The sequence below is a fragment of the Balaenoptera musculus genome, chromosome 17, assembly GCF_009873245.2.
Source record: "Balaenoptera musculus isolate JJ_BM4_2016_0621 chromosome 17, mBalMus1.pri.v3, whole genome shotgun sequence".
NCBI classification, from domain to species: domain Eukaryota; kingdom Metazoa; phylum Chordata; class Mammalia; order Artiodactyla; family Balaenopteridae; genus Balaenoptera; species Balaenoptera musculus.
Window position 1 is genome coordinate 19534732 of NC_045801.1, and position 24010 is coordinate 19558741.

General features: G+C 39.6%; 1 protein-coding gene across 8 annotated transcripts in view; it reads left to right on the plus strand.

Annotated features, from left to right (window-relative positions):
* The window catches only part of ENPP2 (ectonucleotide pyrophosphatase/phosphodiesterase 2), a 105556-nt gene that overhangs the window by 55772 nt on the left and 25774 nt on the right, over window positions 1-24010 (plus strand). For 5 of the 8 annotated variants that reach the window (XM_036830746.1, XM_036830745.1, XM_036830749.1 and 2 more), the window contains exons 9-16: window positions 2592-2647; window positions 7523-7588; window positions 8529-8601; window positions 13023-13178; window positions 15191-15299; window positions 18545-18670; window positions 21966-21997; window positions 22708-22835. In XM_036830746.1, coding sequence (XP_036686641.1) covers window positions 2592-2647; window positions 7523-7588; window positions 8529-8601; window positions 13023-13178; window positions 15191-15299; window positions 18545-18670; window positions 21966-21997; window positions 22708-22835 — 746 coding nt within the window. The remainder of the gene's footprint in view (window positions 1-2591; window positions 2648-7522; window positions 7589-8528; window positions 8602-13022; window positions 13179-15190; window positions 15300-18544; window positions 18671-21965; window positions 21998-22707; window positions 22836-24010) is intronic. The other 3 variants (XM_036830752.1, XM_036830753.1, XM_036830751.1) reach the window with 2 other exon arrangements.

Here is a 24010-nt window from a genome sequence, read left to right on the forward strand (position 1 = left end):
TTCAGTCTCATACCATTTGCCAAACCTTTGACCGACCAGCTTCATTACTGCTAGGGTCCTTTCCTTTGAGATTTAAAAATTTTTTTAATTCCAAGTATTCTCTCTTATTTGTTCATTCTTTGCACTTTTCTGACCATGCTCCCAATTTTCTTTTAGAAAATGTGGCCAACACGACTTGTACCAAGAATCAGGGAGAAATTGTTTGCTTCTTTTTTGGAAGAAATAAGAAAGAAATAAAAAATTTTTACCTTTAGTTTGTCTTCATAGTTCACATTGCTTTTTACAACTGGTTAATTTTTTTTTTTTTTCTGATTACCAAGATGTTAATTGTCATTACAAAATTTTTGGGAAGTACAGACAAGTACAAAGAACCAATGATTCTGATTTTGCCACTGGGATAATTTTAGCACCCTCACATCTGTCGTCTCTCCTAGTGCTCTTTCCTTATACTATTGCAAAGACTCCTTTGGTGATCTTTCCCCCTGAGGGTTAGTAAGCTAAAAGTTACTTATAGGGCTTCCTGTTGCTCTGATAATGCCAACATCAGCGTGTATTCCACAATATAACTTTTGAAAATGTAGGGTCATCATTTGACAAAACTGTATTTAAAAAATTTCCATTAGAAAACCGCAGATTGATTTTACATTTCATATCTGCCAAATATTGCCTAATACAGCTTCCTTGGAAATGTCAAGGCACCACATTTTCTAGGAAGTTGTTTGGCTATGCATGCACCAAGGTTGTGTCTCTGAAACTAAAATAAGTATGCAAATAGATCACTTAATATAAGAAACTGATCTCTCTGGGATCTGAGGTGATTTTGAGGCACGTGCAGGGTGTCCAGGACTCAGTTTGAGTTCACCTTCTTGCTAGAGGAGGCGCTGACACAAGAATGAATGAAACTCCGGGACCCATCTGAGTCCTCCTTGGTGTGAGGATACCCAGAAATGCCAGAGTTCATCTGTAAAGCAGAAGGATACTTTGGACTAAACCCCAGTAGGATGCTCAGAGCAATCTGAGACCCTGACCTCTCTGTCTCTGGTCCATCCCAATGGGACGAGGACTCCACCTTTCCCATGCTAATGACATCCGCTGGCAGCTCAGACGTCCAGGAATCTGGGAGGGTGCTGTATGCTCTCCTGCCCCATCCCTCACTTGCCAGCTGCAGCAGCTGTGATTTTGGAGCTGGGAGTTTCCAGTCCTCCCCAGGGGCCTGGGAATCCTTACAGAATTCTCCCAGGCCAGGCGTTCCAGACATTTCTGAGGCCATGGCCAAGCTCCTGAATGCCCCACACCTCCAAATTACCCCTTTCCTCAAAAAACAAAGATTTTAACTGGAGTAAGTAAAACACTATCAAATTCTGGAGACAAAGAAACCAGAAAGGAGGTTGGTTGCAACTCGTAGACCATTTTTGTTTCGGTCTTATAAAAAACCAAGCTACACTTCTTTTTCCTGTTTGCCTCCTAAAGCTAAGGGGTTTCTTCTCACAGACTTCTATTCAATGGGACACTGGCCATTCTAAGTTGTTTTTAGTGTCCTGAAAATAACTGGATTATATTTATTTCCATTAATGCATAATAATTAAGATGAAAATTGATCTAGTGTTTACCAAATGCTAAAACACTGTTTTTAAGGACTTTACATGTATTAACTCATTAAAGCTCAGAATAATCCTATGCGCTAGGTAATATTATCTATATTTTAAAGGAATGTAGAGACCTTAAATAACTAACTGAAGGATCACACGGCTGGTAAGTGACAGAGGCAAGGCTTAAAATGCAGCTAGCTGGTCGCTGGGCTCAGGTTCTTAACTGCCGTATCTTCTACCTCCCAACAGCATGAGCTGGGAAGAATATACATATATTGGCCACTCCACGGGGCATGGGGGATCTTAGTTCCCCAACCAGGGATCGAACCCACGCCCCTTGCAGTGGAAACGCAGAGTCTTAACCACTGGACCGCCAGGGAAGTCCCTGGAAAGAATATTTTAAAAGCCTTAATGACATGCCTGGTTCACCTAACTTATCCCAGGAGTTTACTCCTAAAATTCCACTTACTCAAAGGCTAAGTAAAAGGTACAAGGAGAAAACCAGAATAAAAAATAGCCCCTTTTCCCCATTTCACTAACCTCATTTAAAACAAAACGAGACAAAGCTAGGTTCTGAGATCCTGGCATCTGTGTGCCAAATTGGGGTTTTCCTCTGTAGGCTTTCAACAGTCAAGGAAACATATGGTCACTCGGGGTCCTTTGATGAGCAGAATTCTGCCATGTAAGTGAAATGTTCAAAACAATGATCAGAAAAGACAGGTACAGAAGAGACTCTTGAGATGAAATAAAAGTTTTTTTTAAAAAAGCCACTATAATCATAGCAGAGCTTGAAAGCTTTTGCAGAGAATGTATTGAATAACATTTATGGAAAGAATAATTCTGACTTCCAGATGTGAAAAAAAAAAAAGGTTGCAAATATTGGGAAATTTATGGTGGGGTATGGTAGAGTATAACATATCTGAGCTAATATATTTTAAAACCTTTTTCTTCTTTGACCCAAACCCAGAATATGTTCTAAGCCTCTTATATTTTCCTCATTAGCTATGGATTACAGCCACCAAGCAAGGGGTGAAAGCTGGGACATTCTTCTGGTCTGTGTAAGTTACCTCTATTTTGTCAATGTAAAATTACAATTATGATTCAATTTAAGAAACATTAATTTAATTTGATTTCACTTCAGTTAAATGTTACCATACTCCAACGTATGAATATTTTTGGATTCAAAATAACCCTCCATTTTTTTTTTAAGAGATCCTCTCTGTCTTTTTCCATCTCCATTCTCTTTTCCTCTTCTCTCTCTCTTTTCCCCCATCTTTTCTTAATAGAATGTAAGGAAGATTTTCTCTCCTACATCTAGTCACCCTTTACATTTTTCTGTCCCTGTTTATAGGTTTTTGGTAACTTGGCACCTAGGGAATATATATTTCTCAGGCTATTTATTGCTGTGATTTGAATGATCATTTTCTATAAATATATTACAACATTCTATATTTATTTTGGTTCACAACTTTAAAAATCGAATATGGTCTCAGACAGCTGATGTAGTGGTCTAGAGACTGGAAACTCCAGACAGGAGACAAGAGGAAGTCTTTGTTTCCACCCCATTTTCCCACTGAGCTCCAGGATTTCCCTAATAAGAAAAAAGGAACTACTTCTCTTCCCCGCAGAGGTGATGGGGGGATTAGTAGTTAATGTTCATAAAATAGCCTTAAGATGAAACTTACCTAATACAAGTGTCAACATGTTGATTATTTTTGAGGCTCCTTAGTAAGAAAAGGAATCTGTTTCAACTTTCATGGGGATTTTGTTCCCACTGAGATGTTCTTTCCATCTTTTTTTTTTTTTTTAACCACCTAAAGCTGTTTCCATATTTGCCTCTTATGCCGTAACAAAAATCTGACTATTCTGTAATAGTAGTGCGCTGAGAGCAATCACAGGTTCAAATTAATGCAGAATGGTACCATCTATATTCTCCAAATTCAGGAATAAAGGTAGCTTTTTCAGATTTGAAGGGCTAAATTGAAATTGGGTTTGGTGATTTGAAGCTCACACAGAGTGTCCCTTAAAAGTCTCCCCCCCTTTTTAAAAAGAGATTTTCTCTGTTGAGAAATAAGTATATGTTAGAAATGACATGTAGATTTACCAATTTAATCTTATGCATTACATTTTTTAACCCTTGGTTGCCATTGATACTTATAGAAGTGATTTCTTCTGCTCCACAACATATTTGGCTGGCAGAACGGGGAGGTGCCAACAGCATAATTAATACTTAGTCCCCACCCTTACCCCCTGAAACTGCTGCAGAGCTTCATTGAAAAAGCTTAGTGTTCCGGTTTTGAATGGCAATTTTTTCCACCCATTTCAAATCTTATAAGAAGGTAGCTTTTTTGCTCCAAAGATGTCTGTAGTTTGCTTTGCTTCTCAGACTATTCTTTTATCTCTATATCCTGGAAGTGACTTGGATTCATTTTCTTTCTTTCTTTTTTAAAAATCTCTTTAGAACTTAAAAAAAATTGTCATACTTCCAGGTATTTAATGGAATATAGGTCAAGGAAATCTACACGTCATAGATTCTGAAAATTTTAAAATTTAAAACCAGATTCAACCATAGACTTAGATTTAAAGGTCATCTTTTTAACCTGGTTCCATATTGCAACCTAGAATTAGTCTAGCTTTTCAAGGGATAGCATTTCCTTTCAAAATCATCCTCAGCTGAGTCTCCATTACATTCTTTTATGTCAATTCATGTTCAAAGGCAGTAATTCCCTTTATGTATGCGTGTCTAGATTGATTCCAATCCCAGCTCTGTCACGTAATAGATTGCTGACCTCGGACAGGTGATTTAATCTCTCGATAAATCAATGTCCTCATCTTCAAATAGGAATGATAGTCTTCATCATAGGGCATCTTCATCATAGGGCATCGTGAAGATAGAATGAGTTAACTTATTTAAAGTGCTTAGTAGGGTACTTAGTACATAGAGAACAGCCAATAAATGGTATCTGTTTTCTTATTCACATTACCTCTTTCAACAATGACCAGACAATGGCTATATATGACCTAAGGTAATTTGTTCCCCTTTAGCACTAAATAACTCATCTAGGTTATTTTCCATTTTTCCTACTTCCTTTTCTTTTTCTAAACATGTCTAATGTACTTGGTGTCCTGAGAAATTCTATATCAATCAATGATGGTAAAGGCAACAGCATGAATCCCATTTCCCTCTCTGTTTGGAATACACTCTTCCTTTGTCAGATCTGTTTGTGCCGTGTCTGCTTCAAATTTTAAACATTAATGGCTAAGGGCCATGTCTTTTTTGGTCTCTGAGGTTATTTCATAAGGATAATCTAAAACGACTAGGAAACTTAGAGACCACTGTGTCTGACTCCTCATGTTTGAGATCAGAGTGCCAAGGCTTAGAGAGGTAAAATGTACCCAAGGCCACAGTTACAGTGGATACTCAGACCTCCAACGTACTCATGCTCTTACCACACACACGTATTCAGCCCCTGCCCAGAAAACGGCAATCACCTGCTTCTCGTTCCAAGCAGAGAATGGTGACTTCCCCGTAATAGATTTTTTTTTTTGGTAGGAGTATCTTGTAGCTTTTTTTATATTCACAGAAATGACTTGAACGTCATACGCTTTTAACAAATATTTCGTGAATGAGTGTACCATATCTGTGGGCCTGTGCATACAGTACATAATGATAAAAGCTAACTTTTTTGGGGGGTGGGGATGCCACGTGGCTTGCAGAATCGCAGTTCCCTTACCAGGGATTGAACCCTGGCCACAGCAGTGAAAGCCCGGAATCCTAACCACTAGGCCACCAGGGAACTCCCATAAAGCTAACATTTTTCAATGTGCCAGGCACTATTCTAAGTATTAACTCTTTTAATCCATACAACAACCTTATAAGATAGGGACTATTATTCTCCTCATTTTATAGAGGCACTAAAAGGTTAAGTCACTTGTCAAAGTCTCATCCAACACAAACCCAGGCATTCTGGCCTCAGAGCTGACGCTTTTTTCCCCTGTTCCCTGCTTGTCAAGTACCCCATCCAAAGAAGGCATTAAAGGGTGAACATTTGGAGCTTGAAACAAATTCTATTAATTTGTATTTTTTCCATTAGCATCAAGTGAGTCCATCAGAATCCATTTTTGTGACTTAACACCAATTACATAAAATAAAGCAGCTTGTAGGTAGGTAGTGAAGTAAGGTAAAATGAAAAAGCCTGCAACATTCACTTTTTTTTAAGTTAGGAAAGAATTCAAAATATGTAATTATTTTGTTCAGATACAGGGGATTTCTAAGGCTGAAGAATTAAATACCTTCAGCGATTAACCTGGCTTTGCTATGCCTACTTCAAATTCAATTATAGGATATAATAAACAGGATCGCATTTATTCAATAGCATTGGAATTTGTTTAAATGAGACCTTGTTTTATGGTAAACATGACTTTTTTTGGGCTGGTAGGATAGTTCTAGACAGAGAAGGGGCCAGAGAGAAGAATGACAAATCCCCTACCGATTGGAAATAGGGGGAGGCTGCTTGATTAGGGTCCCTGCCAACTCTAGCCATCTACCATGGCTCTGAAGGTTTGTCTTTCCTCCTAGCTCTCTCATGCTCATGTCTACCAAAAGTAAAAGCTGAAATGGCTCACCCAACATCCCACAATACATTTTTAATAGTTTATTTTTTTAGAGCAGTTTTAGGTTCACAGCAAAATTGAGCAGTGGATACAGAGATTTCCCATCTACCCCCTGCACCCACACACGCACAGCCTCTCCCAGTATCAACACCCCTCACCAGAGTGGTACCTTTGTTACAAATGATGACCCTCCATTGACACATCATTATCACCCAGAGACCGTAGTTTATATTAGGGTTCACTCTTGGCCACAGTAATTTTTACTATCTACCATTAAACTTAGGCTTCGGTTTAAATTCATCATAAACATGCTCTAATGCCTGGTCTTGGATGGGGAAGCAGGAAAGTATGTTGTGTTCCTTGTTAGGAAAAAATAAGCAAATTTCCCCACAAATAAAGACATCACTCAGCTTGTGAACATCTTAATGTAACTCAGCCCATGATACAAAGCTATCATGTTAGCCGAGAGCTCTTGAAATGAGTGCCAGATTGAGGGTAATTATATTTCAACAGAGGAATGAGACTTAAACACAAAAGTCATTGTGGATGAAGATTATACCCTTTTTGTCAGTCTCATAATTATATGTGCCTATTCTTGATAGATTTTTATAGAGCTAGAAGAGAATTTCAAGAATACCTTTCCTAAACCCTGATTTTATACACGAGGAACTTAAAGTTTCAGATTAAATAATGTTTCTTAAGTCATATAGCTACTTAGCGATAGAATGATAACTAATCATGATCATTAATGAAAATAGGGATTATTTTTAGCACTCACTATGTGCTAGGCACTGTACATGCCTTTTGCCTTTCTTGTCTCATTTGCTCCTTACAACCAAGCTGTTCAGTGTGCTTTGCCATCATCTTTATTTTACTGATGAGCAAACTGAAGCTGAGAGCGGTCGAGAGGCATAGAGGTCAAGAGAGGTCACACCAGCAAGAGGCAGATGGGGGATATAAGTCCTGGCCCCTCGGTGGCTACAACTAATGGCTTTACCCACTAAATAGCAATGATTCTGAGTCTGGGGTCCTTTCTGCCTGTAGCTGAGCCTCTGATAAGCATGGCAGATTCTTCATTTGACTGTGAATCGGAGTTTCCAGTGTTGTCTTCTGTAGCAGAGGCTGAGCAGCATGACATGTTGCAACTAGAAATGGACGTTTAAACACTAATTGGAAAGGGGATCTTTTACTACGACAAAGTGAAAACAGATGGTGGTAAATAGAGAGCCCTTAGCCTGGGTGCAGGAGCAAGAGCTCATCAGGCTGGAGATGGTAGAAATGCAACCTAACCTGATGCTTTGCCGGTTGCTACCCTACAGGATGATCCCTCATGAGCGGAGGATATTAACCATCCTGCAGTGGCTCACCCTGCCGGACGACGAAAGGTATTTGCTTCCCCCCATCCCACCTGGCTCTCCCTCTTCTTTCTTTAGTACATTTCCATTTTAGGTTGGAATTGGGTGAATAACCAGATGGACTATGCAATAGAAGCACAGCCATGGTTTGGTATTATTACAAGTTTTGTGGTTCTGAGCCTGAAACGTGGCTTCCCTAAGAAGGACTTAGGTTACAATGGACGTAGGTTATTGAGGACCATTTAATTACATGAATTACTCCAGCTATTAATCCTGGTCACCACAGTAGAGCTCGAGGGAGTTCCCGGCTTTGATAAATAAACCAGCAGCATCCCAAGGACTGGGGAAGCATGAAGACTGACTTTTAAAATAGATTTTATTTTATTGGAGTACAGTTGATTTACGATGTTGTGTTAGTTTCTACTGTACAGCAAAGTGATTCAGTTATGCATATATATACATTCTTTTTCATATTCTTTTCCATTATGGTTTATCACAGGATGTGGAATATAGTTCCCTGTGCTATACAGTAGGACCTTATTGTTTATCCATTCAATATATAATAGTTTGCATCTGCTAATCCCAAGCTCTCAGTCCAGAAGACTGACTTGTCACTTGAATGGAGTTGTTCTTTCAGGCTGCAGATTGCTTGGCCCCTGTGAATGATCACTGGGCTCTATTATCTTGAGGATCCAAGACCAGAGTTTGCGTTCAGATTTTCCTCATGACTTTTTATTCCTGAAGGTAGTAATCAGGCAGTTACCCCAGCGGGGATGGTGTAGAGGGTGGTGGGTGGTTTTTTCCTGTAGAAAAAAAACAAGAAAGAGACTTTTTTCATGCTAAGACTAACAGTGGCTGGGCGATTAATTAACTTGATTTGAGAGGATTTTTTGGTAATGTGTAGGGATATTTGATATTCTTTGTCATGTGTGGTTTGGGGGAGATTCTGAACCTTCCAATTTTCCCGTAGGCCTTCAGTCTATGCCTTCTATTCCGAACAACCTGATTTCTCTGGACACAAATATGGCCCTTTTGGCCCTGAGGTTAGTAGCTTATCTTCTGCCTGAGGAGAACCTGTGTCCCTGGGCCACCTAATCTACTGACCTTATTTCAGGATTTGTACCAAGTCTCTTAGGGTGTTTGTATGTGCAAAGTGGATACAGAGTCAAAGAACTACAAGAGTAAGAACATTGAAAAGAATCTTAAACATACCTGGTTTTCTTACAGTAACTTCATTTCAGATTGATTTGCTATTCAAACATATCCTAAACTTGGTGTTCATAGGAAAGGATGTATTCCAGCCCTGCAGGCATCAGTCAAAAGATGAAGGATCGGGAAGGGTTGGCATTTGCCATCACTGGGAAAGGAGTAGAAAAGAATCTGGAGATGAAACCTGCAATATAAAGCATTGCAACTGAATTTCAGCTCCCTTAAAATGGTTATGCTGTTCAGAGAGGATAGGTCAGCTCACTAGCCTTAGCAGGTACAAGCAACCTGGAAAATTTGATAGCATTGGACATTTTTTATTTGATAAATCTTGATATAGGTATATACCTGTGAGACCATCACCACGATCAAGAGTATGAATATATCCATCACCCCCCTAAGTGAAACAAATTCTTAACTGGGAGAAATACACTGTTGAATGAATCTGTTTAGCAGAGCAACATGACACCCTTGTATCACTCAGGGCTCTTAGTAGAAGACAATCTGTCTATAAGGTAGTAGTATCCAGTATAACTTCAAATTCAGGAGGTGGGAAAGGGATGGGGATATTTTATTATGTTCCTCTTTTATCGAGAGATGGAAATTTTCCCAGTGCTTCAGCATAGATCATTTTAAAATATGCTGGGATTTGCAAATCTAAATCTTTTAATATTTTAAATGTTTTCCACCTCTCTTTCTTACTAGGGTGGTGAGGTCTACATCAACATAATAAAACTTGATTTTGGATGAGAAATTGTTTCATAAACTCTTTGATGATGGGAACTACCTCTTATTCTCTGATAGCCGATGGCAACACTGTTGGCTATAATTAAGTTTGTTATGTTCAGCATAAGGATGACTAAGGAAATACAGATAAGTGTGTCTTGGTTTAAGTATTTCTGATCAAAATGCAGCATGTTTAAACAAAGACAGTAAATACTAAGGAGCCATAAATACTTCTGATTGCTTTAACATCAATTCAGTGGTGATTTCCTTAAGCACTGGAAACTAGATGCTGTGCGAACCCATTCCTAGTTTGCCTTAAATCATTGAAGTCATATAGGTCTGATGCTCTTTTTCCTATTCCTTTGATGTTTAACCACTGGTGCATGACTATGAAACACAAATGATAAAATGAGATAAACATCTGCATACATGAAACACAAATCTTATTCTTGCCAGAGCAAGCATGACTATTTTATCTTTAGGATGATTTTCTTTGAGATTAATCTAAAGTGAACAATAGGAACCTTATTTTATTAAGATGTTAAAAAAAAAAACCGCAAACCCTAAGCAGTTCCATGTACCCTATTTAAAGGTTCAATTTTGCTTGGATAATAGTATCCCCTAAAAGACCCTGTGGCATAGACAAACAGCGATTGGTATAGCCGTTCTTTAAAAAGCCAGAGGCTGGTACTTTAAGAGGTTAGGAGCTACTCCCAATTGCTCAGCTGGTAAGTGAACTTGGAGACAGAACTTCTGACTCCCAGACTAGGAAATAATTTAACTCTCCTTTAGTCCAGGAGATAAGCAAAGTGGTCCATTAATAACTATGTTCAAACCACACAGAACGTTTTCTTTATGTCAAAAGTTGGCTTTTTACAACACAGAGGAGGTATAATTCTTATAATTTTCATTTCCTTAAAAGTTATATGGCTTAGCAATGAATGTTCTTTATTCATTAACATCTCTGGATTTCTAATATGTGTAGTTCAGTTATAATTACTTACTTGAAAGTGTGTTTTTGATCGAGAAATAAACTAAAAGGTTTTTTTTTAAGTCCTGAGCAGTGATAAATGAAGCATAATATAGGATGCTTTAATTTGCTGTAATGATGGTTCTATGTTCAGGATTCTCATAAATATACAAACATTTTTTCCTGAGTATTTTTGAATTAAGAGTTGGAAGTATTAATGCTTTAGTATTAATGCTTCTTATAACTGGGATATTAGTATTAATGCTTCTTATAACTGGGATATTCTCGTATATCTACGGGGTAAAACACTTACGATGTATCTTCAGTTATGATAACCTGAGAACTTGGTCACTTTCTCCCAAAAAAGCAAGGGGTGTTTTCAGATTTCAACTATTTCTCATTTGGTTCTAGGAATCTTATTTTTTACTGAAAGAAAAAGAAAACAGTTTAAAACATGAAACCAAAGCCAGCAAAACCTCTTTTTAGTGGTAGATGAATTGGTTTATCTACCTATATATCCCTCATCTACACTTATTGTGCATGTAGCTGAAATATTATTTTTAAAATCAGTAACATGTTCTCTTTTACACCTTGCATTTGAAATTCAATCGAAAGGATTCAATCTGGCAAAATGTTGTGTGCTCCAACACACTTGAAGTTTGTGCTTTATTCGCTTAATACCTGAGTATACTTTTTGCAGGACGATTCGCAAACATTGGGCTAATAGCTTCAAGAAATGGCGTATTGCTCCTGGTTTCATAGTGTAATGGTGAATGTTCAGAAAATATGCTTGCTTTTGGTTACTGGCGCAACCTTTTTCTCTTTGAGCTTCTATGCTTTCCCTGTGACTCTCCGTTCGGCTGCTCTTCAGGCCTAGAGGCAGAGCTTTGGCTGGCTAGGTACTACCTTCAGACGGCAAAGTATCCTTCTGAAAAGCAGGGAAATTTGCCCCTCTCCTTCCCATCCTTTTAATAACCTCAGGCTAAATCTTCTAAAGTCAGACTAAAGTATGGCTGGTCAGTGAAAACTTAGCTATTGTCAACCTCTAACATTCGAAGAAGGAGACCCGTGCGATATAATCCCTGGATGAAAACTCATTTTGACTAAAATGCTGTTTCTCCTGCTACTCCTCTAACCTGCTGCAATCAGAAGGGCTCGCCTTTGGAGCCTTCGGAATGTTGAGGTCTCTTGCAAATGGCCGAGTGTCTGATGGGCAGACTTGAGCGCTAGCTGAATGAATTTGGTGACCATGAAATGGTAAACCCTCTTTTTCCTTTTGCTTCTCATCTCATGGGGAATTGGCTAAAACTAGAGGCATTAAAAAAAAAAAAAAAAAAACCAAACCAGAGTCCGTGGGGCTGTGTCCTTCCATCGCTCTGCTGGAGAGAGAGGATGAGACAGCTGTGGCGATGCCTTTGCAGTGGCTTGCTCTGGAAACAGTGAAATCGCATGGCAGTGGCCTCCTTTTTGGATACACTAACATCGTTCCTCCTCCTGGCCCTTCTTGCATCTGAATGAGTCTCGAACAGTCCCACCGAGAGAAATCAGCTAGGTAGACAGCAGGGCTTGCTGCTTTAATTCACCTTTGCACCATCAGCAAATCAGGGGCCTGTTTTTCTCCAGCATTTGGAAGTCCCAAAAGGTTATCTTCCTTATCTACAGTTTACGTGTCAGCCTTTACTGCTCGCTAGATTTTCAAAACAAATGCATAGTACAGCCACTACCCCCCAACCACCACTAAAAGGGGAATGTCTAACAGAAAGAGTATAAGTAGACTCTTTCTTGATACATATATGTATACCAAGATGAAGAGATCTCGATGACTTTTTACATTTCACCTAATTTTACAAGAGGATTTTTAAAAAGACAGTTCTATTTATGGTTACCTCTTGGCTGAGAGTTCTTCTCTACCAGAAACCTAAATTATCAGTGGGAAGTTCTCTCTGCTGATGTGTGGAAGTACATTCATGACCAAGGAGGACTGCTTGGTATTTACGTTTCATTCCATCCTTGGTTTAAAAATTTTTTTCCTGATCCTTTCCAATGAAGGTGACAGTTGCTTGGATATAGTTGGTGGTCTGAACAGATACCTGTTAGATCTGAATTGGAACCACCTCCATGAATCCTTTTGCACCTTGAAATGACCAAGTGACTAGTATTCTATTTAGTTTTCAGCTAATACTTTATAAATGGAGAGCTTTTCATAGCCAAGGACCAGTCGCTCCGTAACGCAGGAGTTATGGAATGCAGAATTCTGTGTCACCTTCAGGTCTATCCACAGTAGGCTCCTCAGCCAAAAGAGACCCACATGACCAGATTCTCTTAAATTATATTCTTGTTCTCAGTGAAGAAGCCGTAACAGCAGTATCAAGTTCGATCTAGGAGGCTTCTCTCTGTAGAGTTCCCCGAATCATCCCTCATACCAACTTTTTCTCACTTAAGGAGTCTTAGTTTTTTTTAACTAAGACTCTGCTGACCCCAGATGGCAAAGTGTGAGCTTTATGATCTGACCCAGAGGGACAGACGACTTCTGAGTCCAGACATCTCTATCCGCCAGTACAGGAGAGTAGTTATGGCTCACCTTTTACTCCGGCTAAGAGACCTAAGAGGAAGGTTACCCCTAAGAGGAGACAGGAAAGACCAGTTACTCCTCCAAAGAAAAGAAGAAGAAAATTACATAGGATGGATCATTATGCTGCGGAAACTCGTCAGGACAAAGTAAGTTTATCTATTGTTCCAAAGCTTTGTGGCGGGCAGGTCTGAGTTGAAGGTTTCCTTCAGTGCCTTGGTTTGAAAATCAGCTGAATATGTTTCAGAAAAAGTCTGGTGTGTCTTCCTTGGCTTTGAGTCCAGAAGAATCTGCTCCTTCAGAGGTTAACACTGATGTGAAGACTTCTTGATCTTTCAGCTAGAAAAAAAAAAAAAACCTTCTACTTTCTTTAGAGTTAGTTGCCCCAAACTAGTATGAATATTTAGGCTTGAATGAGTGTTAAGAAAGCTATTGGTTTTGCTTGCACTTTTTCACAGAATTTGTCACAGTTTCTTGTAGCCTTGGTTCTTGAGAACAACCCAGCAAGGTAGTCGGGGAAATCCTGAGAGATGGTATAGATTAGAGCTCAATAGTATATTGGATTAGATTAGTGGTCTGTACCTTCCAAGTTCAGAAGAGGTCTTAGATGATAGACAAGGGAAGAGCTGAGACAGAAGGAGAGAGAAAACAATGGGTAGATAGAGTTGGGTGTGTTTTCTTATAGAGATATGAGCAATGTGTACTCTTTTCATTACATTCAGAATAGCCTATAAGTTGTTACTTTTCTTGAAACCTCCAGAGACCTCCAAGGCACTATCTTATTTATGATTGTTTGAACTAATCACTAAGAACTAGGTTCTGGATTTTAACCTGAGTCATCTTTCTGACTAAAGAAAATGAATTTGTTGCCAAGGGTTGACATAGGTTGTGCGTTTGGTATTTCTTTGTCTAGGTGAAGGTCTTAGAGGAGAGCACGGTTTACTCAGAAGCAAATACCACTAAGTCTACCCTCTGTTAGTCTCTTCAGATTATGCTGCACACGTCATTATGAAACTTTCACTTGTGACTTACTCCTTGGGACAGAATTTGAAATACTGACTCCTGTCATGAAGAAAAACAAATTTATACCTGATTTTACTGATAACATGATATGAGGAGAGGTCAAGAGTCATCTGAGAAGATGCTAATGGAAGATAAGATTATGTGTCTGAGGAAAAAAAGATATGCCGATCCCTTCCGTTCTTATCTGTCATTTTGAGTGGATATGTGTGATTGTAGCTAAGCTGTCAAATTCAGCTAAAGTTCTGTCAAGTGTTTGTCTGATGGGATGTTTCTTGAAAATCTTTCCATTGCACAGAGATGAGAGGGAGAGGGAAATCTCTAGTAGGTGGTGGCATTCATGCTATCAGAAACTTCCATTTGAAACAAGAACATGAGAGATGGATTATGATTCTTATGCTTTGGGAATGTTCTTCAGAGAACTGAGTTTTCATTTTTCGTTAGGCTAACTAAGAAACCTTCTAGAACAAGCTCAATGATTCACTTCTGTTGAAGTTTGAACTCTTGTAGATTTTTATTTTACTCAAAATCAGCTTGAAAGGGACTACATTGGGAAGTAGTAGCTTGCTTCTTAGAAGTGGTCCTTCTATTAAGAATCTATTGTTGTCAGAAATTGACAGTTAAGTTTTTTGGAACACTAGATGGATCTCTTTGTATTAATGATGCTCTAATTTGGCATCCAGTGGAAGGTTACCATTTAACCTCAGAACAGCTTTTGATTCACTTAGCCTCCATCTTCTTGCCATGGTTCAAAGCCTAGGTGTTTTCACGTAGGGAACAAGAGGCTTAAACTGTCCATCTGACTTTCTTCTCATTCTCAAAATTCTTGGACTTAAAGAACATTGTTACATTTTAGAAAGGCTATTTTATCTCTAAAAGAAGAAGTGCCCTTAATTTTTCCATTTTTATATCAAAGAATCTTGAAAGGGATTGAATGAGGAGAGGTTTTACATTCCTAAAAGAATACAAATAAAAATGCTTAGACCATGTTTCCATGTAGAAAGGCAGGAAAATCTCCCTAGACAAAGCTCTGCCTCTGGGCCTGAAGTTTTCTTTCCAGAATGTTCTAGGGGTAGAAGATCTATGAGATACTGAAAGGAAAAAAAAAAGCCTTCAGGGACTAATTTGCTCCTTTTTCCAGATGACAAATCCTCTGAGGGATATTGACAAAACAGTGGGGCAATTAATGGATGGACTGAAACAATTAAAGCTGCATCGCTGTGTAAATGTCATCTTTGTTGGAGACCACGGTAAAGCTTTGTTTCTTTATCCAGATAGATAACGTTTCTGATGTGCTGGGGAAACCCTTGCTCTCAGAATCCCAGGTTGTATTCTTCTTCCTCCTTCCCCCTTTCTTCAGGATGGGGAAAGAAATCGAGCCGTGACTCAAAATTATGAGACGACCTGAGATGACCCTGCATACATTTTGATCAAAACCAGGGAATTCCTGTATCTTCCTATTCTTTGCAGGAAAAGCCTTCCTACAAAAATCTGTCCCATATTAAAAAGTTGCAGGGAATTCCCTGGCGGTCCAGTGGTTAGGATTCGGCGCTTTCACTGCTGGGGCCTGGGCTCAATCCCTGGCCGGGGAACAGAGATCCCTCACGCTGTGCAGCATGACAGAAAAAAAAAAAAAAAAAAAAAGATCGCAGACAATTCCCTTGTGATATTAAGAGCTTCCTCTGTGAATGTGACATATCCCTGCTAGCCACATCCCCACAGAGTTCATGTGGCTAAAAAATAAATCTAAATATGATTTAAAAAAAGGTGGAGACATAGGCTTCTTGTCAAAGAAGTGGCTTATGAGAAAAGTGATTTCCATGCATTCATTGAGCTAATTCAAGACCCAAATCAGAGAACCCTGTTTCAGTAGAGAAGACTGTTAAAGAGAGGAAGAAGCAGTTTAGGAAGCAGTTTTCTAAATCACTGTATAAAGTAGAAAAATTTATGGGTCAAGAGCATCATAAACATATATGTTTATAGAGCTGGGGTGGGAGGGTGCATCAGAGAACATTCTTATTTCACAGGTGTGCAGACTGAGAGTGCCTTCTGCATTCCAGAACTAGCAAATTGCAATCATGACTCTGGAATATGGGGCTGCTCCCTTCTAGGAGAGGGTTTGGAAGAAGAAAATTAGTTGACTTGGTAGTTCTGTTAAGAAGGGCAGATAGGGGCTTCCATGGTGGCGCAGTGGTTGAGAATTTGCCTGCCAATGCAGGGGACACGGGTTCGAGCCCTGGTCTGGGAAGATCCCACATGCCGCGGAGCAACTAGGCCCGTGAGCCACAATTGCTGAGCCTGCGCGTCTGGAGCCTGTGCTCCGCAACAAGAGAGGCCGCGATGATGAGAGGCCCGCGCACTGCGATGAAGAGTGGCCCCCACTTGCCACAACTGGAGAAAGCCCTCGCACAGAAACGAAGACCCAACACAGCCGTAAATAAATAAATAAATAAAAATTAAAACTTAAAAAAAAAAAAAACAATTAAGAATTTCTTAAGCAGCAGCAGACTGGGAAATGCAACTGTCAGGGCTAAAGAAATATGTTGAAACTCATTTAAAAAAAAAAAAAGAAGGGCAGATAACTCTCCCTAATCAAAACTCTGCTCTGGGCCTGAAGTTTTCTTTATAGAATTTTCTAGAAGATCTATGAGAAATTAAAACAAAAAAACAAAAAAACCCTAGAACTAACATGCTCTTTTGCAGGGACTAAATGTAACCAGCTGCAAAATCATGTTCCATGAGTTTGACTTGGTGGAGAGCTGCAGATAGGACAGAGAATCTGGCGCCTGTGACACAGCTGATTTGATTTAAGTTGCCCAGAGGTGTCAAGAACATTTGCTTACATGGTGGAGCCATATGTCTCAGAAGTAGATGGGCTCCAATGAATCACATGCTGGAGCATTGTAAAAGTCTTGGCTAGATTACAATCTGGTCTGGCCGGTGTGCAGGCTTCTGAGATGAATAGATGGCACAACATCTCTTTCTTAAAAGGTAGTATTGTCTAGCGTTCCAGAGCCTGGGCTTTGGAGTAAGAATGAGTTGCAATGGAGTTCAAATTGCACTGTGCCACTTAAAAGCCTCTCCAAGTCTCAGCCTCCTCATCTGTAGAATGAGAACACTAACACCACGGACACAGAGTTAGTCTGGAGGGTGAAGGGTGATGATGCTTGAGAAGCACTTTGAAAGCAAGAGAGATGGTTCACCATTGGGGTGGCTTAAGTGACTTAGGAAGGCAGCAAATGAAAGATCCTTCTAGTCTTCCATTAACGTGTATTTAGAGACTTCCCCTTCCTGGATTAACATTGTACTTGAACATAATAGCTGTTTATTGTTTCAGTTTTTCCTCCTGAGATTTTAAATGTTAAAAGGCAAGATATATAACCCTTGTGCTATGTTGGGATATGTTTTTCTCTCTCTTCCTTCCAATTTATATTTAAAAAAGAGGGGTCTGGATCTGGGATCCCAGAAGGTGATAATTTGAATTTCACCATACCTGGGCCACTCTGAGTTATATTTCTTTATTCCAAAACCTTAGGGAATCCTTTACAGAATCGTTTAAGTTTCCCCACTTAAAAAATATTTGGATACTGGATTGTACAAAGCTATATATTAAACCTTTATAGCTTCATCTCATCTCATAAATTCTGAAATGACAATAAAGTTCTCTTCCAGCCTCCATAACTTGTGATTCTAAGATCTGAGCTTGTTTTTGTTTTTATTTATTTTTTTAATATTGATCAAGAAATTCTCCTTGATGGGAGGCAGGAAACAAATCATGGGTGGGAGGGGGCAATATTTGTTGGTGAAAAAATTCCCTCCCAAGACCCTTTTTATATTCTAGTTGCTAGCTTTCAGTTTTAACTGATTATATTGTTTACAGCTTGTTTTCAGCGTTATTTTGTTTTTCAGTTTGGGTGGTCACTGGGGCTGACATTTTTCTTTCTCTCTCTTGTTGCCAGTATTGTTTTGTCAGTAACATCCAAGGCCACCAGTGAAGGCAGAGTGAGGGCTGGTGATTCTGTACTCAAGTCGCGAGATACATTAGAGAGTTGGAAAATGACATTTTGTAAAAGAGACACAGCTATTTACACCACCCCCAGCTGGGAAGAGTTTAAAGCAATCTGGGATTTTTTTTTTTTTTTTAAAGAATAGATCTTTTTCATAATGACAGTGTAAATAGATTTGTTTTTAAAAGATCACGGTTACTTCCTTTATCTTGTTGGTCTTGCTGAATGACTTAAAATATAATTGAGATGATGCATTTTCAGCCTTCTTGTGCTGCAAGATGATATGACTAAAGCAATGTCTGATGAAAAGATTATATAATGAAGCATTCAAAAATTCAAAGTCAAGTTAAGAAGCCTCAAAAGAGAGGGATCCTCATGTTAAGTTGTGAAAAACGAATTAAGGAGAGGCCTGAATGTTACCTTTAGTGTCTGTATGGAGATTTTAATTTTACAGTTGCCTGAAAATACTTTCTTTTCCCTCCCCATAGGAATGGAAGATGTCACATGTGATAGAACCGAATTCTTGAGCAATTACCTAACTAATGTGGATGACATTACTTTAGTGCCAGGAACTCTAGGAAGAATTCGACCCAAATTTAGCAATAATGCTAAATGTAAGTTGACTCTTAAAATACTAAATTGCTAGAAGGGTAATTTAGTGGAGTGAGAAAGGGCTTATTCTCTGAAGCTGGACTACTTGGGTGGAAATCCTAGCTTTGCTGCTTAGCTGAGTGAACTTGAATGAGTCATTGAAACTCTCTCTAAACCTCAGTTTTTTTCATCTGAAAAAAGGCGATGGTAGTTATGACGATGATAAATAACAACTAGCCCATAGGGTTGTTGTGAAAATGAACCTATGTTTATCACTTAGAATAGTTCCTGGCCCCTCGTAGCGTTATGTAAATATTTGCTCTTGTTCTTATCATGTGGAAAATACACTTAATTTGAGGCATGTGTATAACCATAAACTTCTGCTTACAAGAGACAAACTTTCCAACAAGAGGTTCAGGTTTACTCTTTAGCTCAAGTGAGGGAGTCCATGACAGGGTTGGCAAAAGTGCCCTCGGACCCTAAACCTTCCTAGGAGCCTGGTTGAAGGGAAATCTTCACCTTTAGAAAAAGTGATTGACAGAACCCAGCAGGAGAAACTATTAAGCCCTTGGAAAGGGGCAGCTGTTTTGAAAGATTAGAAATAAAATAAACAGGAATAATCTTATCACTTCTGTTTTACACGTTTGGGTTATGATATGCCACTGACGAGAACTTTGATTTATGGGCTAAGATGTCTTACATGCTGCCCAGCCGCCTAGCTTTGGAGAAGTGTATAGTTTTATTGGAGGCATGCTGCATTTTGGGGAAGAAGAAAATCCTTTAGCATTTTTAGCCTTGGGAATAAGAAACCATTGGCACCAAGCATAAAGCTTTGGAAAATTAAGTTTTTCCCAAACGATGTTACTGAGTCAACAGAAATGGGAACTGTTCCAAGGTCAGCTCCAGGCAACACTGTGAAATAAACAAAACGTTGGTGTCTCTGCCTTCTCTTTTCCATGCCTTTTCTATCCTCCGTGTCCTGTCTTCCCTGTTCACTTGAGCTAGGCAGGCCCTCGCCAGAGTGGCCTGCAGAGTCACTACGGTACCTCTTGATTTAGTATGTGCATTCTAGGGCTTATGCAAGAAAGTTTTTGTCTATTCTGAAAGGTATTTCAAAACATCAGTAAAAGTAATGGGGAGGTTGTTTTAGGGGTGGAAGGAAAACTTGCCTAAGGCTAATGAAATGATAACTACCAATAGTTAAATGTCTTGTATTTTAAAAAACACGTTCATACATTTTATGAGAGATGGGAGAGCGAGGTGTTTAAGAGCAAAAACAATGGTGGCAGGATGCGTGGGTTCAAATCTTTGCCAGCTGCTTCACTCTGTGACCTTAAGCTACTTAAGGCAAGCTACTTTAACACTCTGTGCCTTAGTCTTCTCATCTGTAACATAAGGATTGTTGGGAAGATTAAATGAGAGATTCTCTACATATCACTTAGATTAATGTTTAGCACATAGTCAAAGCTATATAAATGGTAGTTATGACGATGATATTTTCGTCACATCGCTCTTTCAGCCAGATGTACACACACCTTATTGAATCCTTCCAATGGCCTGTGTGTTAGGCATTATCATCTCCTCTTATAAACAGTGGCAATCAAGGCTCAGAGAGAGGTGAAGTAACTGGCTAAGAGGACGGCAGTTAGTGAGTGGCAGAGCGGGAATTTAAACCCAGATGCTTAACTGACTCTTAACCACTACCCTGTACTGGGGGCCTCCCCTGCTCTCTGGGAGCTGTTAGCATGAGAGGGCTGAGTATTTCAGAATTGAAGGATTGGTGTCCCACACATGGACTCAGGCATTTGTTATTTCCTAGAAGTTCTCTGGGATTTATCTGAGTACAAGACTGCCCTGTGCTATTTATTTTTCTTCATTATCGAAGAACATGAACTCATTCTGTTTGGTCCCTTTGAGGACTGTGGTTGATGAGGTCACTGAATGTAGAGGTTCAAAGCATGGCTTGCTCAGATTGCCAGCAGGGTCCCAGTGTGCACGTTCCCCTCTTCCCCCGCCTCCACCTTCTAAATGCCAGTTGGCTTAGTGAGGATTCTGATGACACCTACATTCCAGCAGAGTAGTTGTGAATGACCAGAGAGACAGTGCCTGCAAAGCCCTTACAGAGACCGAACATGATATGGACACAATTTGGGTTAATTATTATTGCTACTATTATTACTTATTTGCTTGTCATTGAAAGATGCAACTAAATTTTAACCCCAATTTAAGTAGAAGGGAATCCACATTTTTTTATCTTCGAATTTCATAGCTTTAGAACTAAGATTCTGAACATTGTCTTTGAAGAGTGTATATTTACGCTGCAAGGCAAGCTTATTCATGCATTTGCAACAAACATGAACAAATATTTATTTATATTTATTAACAAATGTTTATTGAGTGCTTACCAGGCCCTGGGGATGCAGCAGGAAATGACAGAGACATGACCTGCTCTACTGATGTTTATATTCCAGGGACGGTTGCCTCATGACTGTCGGTATCTCTTCTGAACGCTGCTTTCCTTTTCTGCTGATTCTATAATGACATGCTGAAGCAAATTTTTGGAAAACAAAACAAAATCCAACCAACCTACAATCTCCTCTTTCTCCCCACACCCCCCCCCCAAAAGGGGACCTTCAGATAATATATTCCTGTCCACAGTTTATACACAGCCATCATTTACATAGTTTTGCTTTTAGCTAGTTCAGGGTATTGACTAAAATATCCTTTGTTTGCTGGTAGTGAAAAGAAAGGAGGTGCATACATGTGTGTGTCTGCAGCTGGAAAGGGGCAACCACCTATGTAATTAGCCCTGTGATATTACTGAGGAAAAAAATTCCCTTCAGAAAAAATAATGGATTCGAAGATTCATCTTAAAAGTGGATGATCGCTTGTTTGAAAGATCTGCAGATACATAGGAAATTACATTAAAAGCCCCAAATGCCCAGTTTAGTTCCTGATGTTAAATTTCAAGTAAACTCAATCCAGGTTCCAGAGGGACCATTTGGGAGAATTTTAAAAAAGCAATTTACCCAGCAGTACCCCGGTGCTCTGGAAGGAGGAATTCCCTTCTGGAAAGGTTGACTTGGACCTAGCAGGGACATTTACCATAGGAATTGTTCCTCTCATTTAGATACATTTCACTTTACTGAAATTTTAAATATCCACACACAGTTTTACATATATTTTAAAGAAAATCTAAAGTGATAGGTCTTCTAGGAGAAAAAAAAAAAAAGAATTGAGTCTCTCACTGCAAAAATGATTTCTCTCAGTGATTACTGTCAACTCTTTTGAAACCTTTCTCCTTCTCTCTTTGAACAGATGACCCTAAAGTCATTATTGCTAATCTCACGGTAAGTATTGCATGTCACCAGGCCTCTGCCCTTGGAGTAGCTTCCACACACTCTTCTCTTGTATTCAAGTCCCCTGTAGGGTGACAGGAATATTTTCCTCACTGCCCTGCCATCCTGTATATTTGTTTCCCTAAGAGCTTTCAAAACTTGTGGCCCATGGACAGCTGCAGGCTCCCTAATGGTCTTGGTAACCATACAAAATGAGAGTATTTGACCTTGACATTAGGGCTGACAAGTATTCATTCATGATTAAACAGATCCTTACTCTTTCTGAACCAGATCCGCCCACCACCCTGTTCCATAGTTTTCCCATCCGGGATAGGGACCTTAAAGGCACATGAGACTGTAATCACATGGTCCTGAACATGCCTCCTCCTCCCTTCCCACCCCACCTCCCCATCCCTTGATTTGAAGCATTTGGGAAAAAGCCTTGGAGTTTGAGTTGCTCTTCGTGATGGTCTCACGAGTCAGGAATGTATCTTAAAAATTTCTAACTCCCCTCTGATAACCTTCTATGTCTTCTTCAACATTATCTAATCCCCTTTGAATCTATTTGTTTTCAGCTTTTATCATTTGATAGGGGTAACAAATGCCATTTATTCAGTAATTAACCTTTCGTTTGACTTAAAACCTTCCTCTTTCTAGAGAGAATGTCTTGGACTTTTCTAGAAGACACTCCATCTAAAGTTCAATATCCATTTCTATTTCAGTGTAAAAAACCAGATCAGCACTTTAAGCCTTACATGAAACAGCACCTTCCCAAACGTTTGCACTATGCCAACAACAGAAGAATTGAGGACATCCATTTATTGGTGGACCGAAGATGGCACGTCGCAAGGTAACTTGGGGATAGGCTGTCCCTGATCCTCATCTTCATAACCACCCCTTTGGCAGCTGGAGTGCTTTAAGGTCCTCAGCCATTATGAAAAGAAATCTCAGTTGGAAATCTCAACATTTGCAAAGAGTTTGTGTGCTGGGTAAACAATTAGCCCTGAGACAATACATCTCTGTGTTCCTGGTCTCAGCATCTTGGTGGCTCTTTGTAGCCTCTCAGTGCATCTTTGTGTGTTTGTCTCTCTGTTTTGTTTTTCAAATTTACATTCTATTCTTATTACTTGAGTAAGTCAAACATATACCTGGGACATTGCCTTACCACACTGGACAGGTCTGGCCTCCGCTGACGAGACTTAGCTTGTAGCGACATTCATAGAAGAGTTCAGAAAATGTTGTTAATCTTAAAACCTCTGTTACTATAGGCGTGTTTTACATTGCCTTAAGTATTTCAGTTGTTTGCCTTGTTTTGAACTACAAGACTCTCCAATATGGAAGAGACTATTCCTTGCTCTTGAATCTGATGTAGGATGTGTCTGGAAGCTCTAACCAGTTCCAAAGAGTTAATTATCCAAAGCTGAATCACTTTCACACAGATCTGGGGGCAGCCCTTTCCTACTCAATCTTTTTTTTTTTTTGGCTGCGTTGGGTCTTCGTTGCTGCGCATGGGCTTTCCCTAGTTGAGACAAGCAGGGGCTACTCTTCGTTGCAGTGTGCGGGCTTCTCATTGCGGTGGCTTCTCTTGTTGCGGAGCACGGGCTCTAGGCGGGGTCTTCAGTAGTTGCAGCACACGGGCTCAGTATTTGTGGCACGGGCTCTAGGGCATGCGGACTTCAGTAGTTGTGGCTAGCAGGCTCTAGAGTGCAGGCTCAGTAGCTGTGGTGCACGGGTTTAGTTGCTCTGCGGCATGTGGGATCTTCCCGGACCAGGGATCGAACCTGTGTCCCCTGAACTGGCAGGCGGATTCTTAACCACTGTGCCACCAGGGAAGTCCCCCACTCAGTCTTGCTCTGACTTTCTCCTTAAGAAAAGTGCTGAGACTCAGTCTTAATTAACTTAGTAATAATTGAACAACTACTAGATGTACTCTGGCTTGGTACTTGAATGAATTTACAAGAGAGAGAAGATAACAAGAAAATGTGTGTCCTCTAAGAGCTTGCATCAGTATGGAACATCTAGAGA